The sequence below is a fragment of the Chrysochloris asiatica genome, unplaced genomic scaffold (assembly GCF_000296735.1).
Source record: "Chrysochloris asiatica unplaced genomic scaffold, ChrAsi1.0 scaffold00556, whole genome shotgun sequence".
Classification (NCBI taxonomy): domain Eukaryota; kingdom Metazoa; phylum Chordata; class Mammalia; order Afrosoricida; family Chrysochloridae; genus Chrysochloris; species Chrysochloris asiatica.
Window position 1 is genome coordinate 157,752 of NW_006409074.1, and position 3,607 is coordinate 161,358.

The 3,607-nt window shown below is 44.2% G+C and overlaps 1 protein-coding gene across 1 annotated transcript in view; it reads right to left on the bottom strand.

The window, feature by feature from the left end:
• Positions 1-3,607, bottom strand: part of LOC102822832 (5'(3')-deoxyribonucleotidase, mitochondrial-like) — a 50,405-nt gene that overhangs the window by 44,928 nt on the left and 1,870 nt on the right. The window contains exon 2 of the mRNA XM_006877692.1: positions 1,072-1,172. Coding sequence (XP_006877754.1) covers positions 1,072-1,172 — 101 coding nt within the window. The remainder of the gene's footprint in view (positions 1-1,071; positions 1,173-3,607) is intronic.

Sequence of the window (3,607 nt, forward strand, 5' to 3'; positions counted from 1 at the left end):
ATTAGGCAAATCTGCTGCACAATACAACAGAATACTAAACCACAAATAGGAATGAAGTACTGATACATTCGACAACACTGCTGAATCTCAAAAAAACAACAAAAAAAAGCTAAGTGAAAAAAGTCAGTCACAAAATAACTTGTCATATTTCCATTTATACAAAATGTCAAAAATTAGGCAAATCTATAGAGACAGACTATAAACAGTTACAAGGAGTTACAGAAGGATAGAAATGGGGAGTGACTGCAAAAGGGTACAGGATTTCTTTTGAGGGTTATAAAAGTGTTCTGAAATTATGGTGGTTAAACAACTTTGTGACTATACAAAAATCTACTGGACTGTATGCTTTAAATTGATAAATTTTAAGTTATACCTCAATAAAACTGTTTTTAAAAAATGTTATCAGGAAGTACAGCATCTGAAATTTTAGTCGACTGTGTGTACTAGTTACTGTGAGTGGGAGCTTCTTCCATAGGACCACTCATTCTACTACAACAAAAGTATCTCAAACAATATCCCTTTTCCATCATAATTCCTAAATTGTTGTTAAATGTCATCGAGTCAGTTCCAACCCATAGTGACCCTGTATAGAGTTTCCGAGGAGCAGCTGATGAGCTTAGGTTTCCATTACACCTTTTTATACTCCTTGTCCTTTTTCTTGCCCCCAACCCTCTACAGTGATCTCAATTTGCAATCATATTCACTCACGTGATCTTTGCTTAATGGCTGCTCCCTCGCTGGATTTGTATGCTAGATGAGGGCAAGGACTAGAGTTTGTTCACTTCTGTATCAACAGTGCCTAGCAGTGTCTAACAAAGTCAGTTCTTAAATATTTGTGGAATAAATTAACAATAAACACTCAGGAAACCAGGTCAAATAATTAGATATTTTCTCTAGTGGAGCAAAACATCTAATAGTCTACACCGGAAATGTATTTTCTTCATTAGGAGTTTACTTGGGGCCACGGTTAAGGAACAAGCATGACTCAGGTGCAGGAGAGTAGGAAGGGAGGAGTGCTAACGCCAGAAGTAGGTGCAGACATAGGCAATTATCCTCAGCATACAAACTTACTTTTCTAGGTTGGCCATTTGCTTAACCGCTTCCACTGCCCCAGGCAGAGGCTCAAGTTCTAAAAAGAAATTCTTGGACTCCCATATGCTGATCGCCTTTTCCTGGGGGGATAAGAGAAGCAGGTTACTTCCAGGATCCTCAGTAGTTCCGTGACTTCACCTCAGAAAGGATATCAAGGCTGGCAGCTGTGGTTGAGAAGAGTAGGGCCTCCACATTCCCCACATCCGCAAGGACATCTCTTCTGTGGAAGGGCAGTGTATGAGTCTACAGATGTGCAAGCCCCTCTTCAGGGCAGACTTTCATTCTATTCAGCAGACTGAGGAGCAAAGGTGTTGGGAGCTGTGGACTGCCACGCCAGCTCTGACCTCTCCCCATGTCCATGGGGCCATCATGAAGAGCCACCATATACTAGCTAGGCATACTGCTCAGGGCCCCAGGCACTACTTTTAGAGCTAGAGGAACTTCGAGATAAGGGGTAAGCAGGCTCAGATGGGGATAAGGCTACTAGGCCTCATATCCACCAGAACACTGCCTTAATCTGTTTTGTGTACTGGGTGCCATAAGTACATTTTTTAAGGGTTCTGTTGTTTTTGAAATTTGAAAGCCAAAAAATCCAGACTCTTTATTTTACGTACAAGAAAACCAAGGTGCAGAATGACAGAAGGGTTTACCTACGGTCAGACAGCAAGACAGTGTTCAAGCTGGGAGTGGAGCCCATCTCCTGACTCCCCCCTTATGGATGGATCAAATTTTCAGTATGCCACACCTCTCTAGGGCCAGGACATGGAGAAAGTAGTGAGAGAAGGCAGGTTAAGTCTCAGCCTCTGAAAAGGAGAAACCTCAATCTCCCCATGTGGTTAGGAAGTGCCTATGCTGGGGCAAATACAAGGACAACTACCTGCAACCATGTGCATACGAGGGCAAGTACACTCAGAGATCACAGCTGCCAATGCTCTGTGAGCTACAAAGTGTTAAGAAAATGAATGCTTGCCTCTAATATACAAGGGAACTTTAAAATGTTCTTGGAAAACATTTCCAGTATCTTTTCATTCTGTTTGCCCAGATTATGTTCTCTCTCATTTGACTGGCCCAACCCACAAGTAGCAAGGATTACAGTCCCAGATCATAGATTAGAAAATGAAGACTTGGAAGATATTTCAAGACTAGTGGTGAGTGATAACAGAGTTCTTGTGTGGCACTATAGGATAAGCTCTGGACTGCTAACCACAAGGTCAGCAATTCAAACCCACCAGCCACTCCTCAGAAATCCTATACAGGGTCACTAACGGGACATCACTTATCAACAACAGTGGTGACACTGTCAGAACTTGAACTCAGGTCTCTGATTCACACACAGAGACAAGACAGAATGATGGGGAGAACACTTAACTTGTTGTTAGTGGTCAGTGCCATCAAGTCGGTTCCGACCCATAGCAACCTGTAAGGGTTTCCGAGGAGAAGCTGGTGAGCTTGAATTGCCGACCTTGCAGTTCAAACGGCTTGACTTTGCAGTCTGGTGCATTAACCCACAGTGCCACACGAGGACTCCACACTTAACTTTGTTGTTGTTATGTGCCGTGGAGTCGGTTCCAAGACTGATAGCGACCCTGTACAGGGTTTCCGAGGGTGTAAATCTTTACGGGAGCAGAACGCCTCATCTTTCTCCCGCGGGACAGCTGGTAGTTTTGAACTGCTGACCTTGTGGTTCGCAGCCCGATTCGTAACCACCATGCTACCAGAGACCTTAACTTAGAGAGACAGAAAGTCCTGGCCCTCCACTGTGTGGCCCCGGATCAATCACCAAACTTCAATGACTCTCACTCTCCTTACCTATAAAGTGAAAGTAGGAGTTGATATGTTCATACCTTCCTCCCAGGGTTGTTGGGAGGATATAGAGATAAAGCACGTAGCACTGAGTCTAGCACATAATGTCGCCTCCAGCCTCCCTTCTTTCCCAGCTTTGTTCTAGCCTCTACCTGCCACTGGTAGCGTAGTGGTTACAAATCGGGCTGCTAACCTCAAAGACAGCAGTTCTAACCTAAAGCTGTTCCACGGAAAAAGAGGTGGCTTTCTGCTCCCGTAAAGATTTACAGCCTCGGAAACCCTGTACAGGATCGCTGAGTTGGAACTGACTCCACGGCACATAACCTCCACCACCTGCCACTAACTTGCTCTGAAAATTGAGCCAAGCATTTCCCTTCTCCTGGCTATTACCTTAACTGCTCTAACAGTTGAAAGTTCTGCCTTGCTTACCTCGCAGAGCGCCCTGGAAATCAAAGGAAACACAGAGCAGTACTTTATAAAGTAGAAATGCCAGTATATGTAAGCTGCTGGACTTTGAGGGTTTGCTTGTGGTTATTTTTAACCACTGATCCTGGGCCAACTCAGACACAACTCAGGGATTTCCTGCTGTGAACTGTTATGAGGCCTATCTCTTAATCTATTTAAAGTTTCCTATAAGGAGCTCTGGTAGCGCAGTGGTAACAAATCGGGCTGCGAACCTTAAGGTCAGCGGTTCGAAACTACCAGTCGCTCC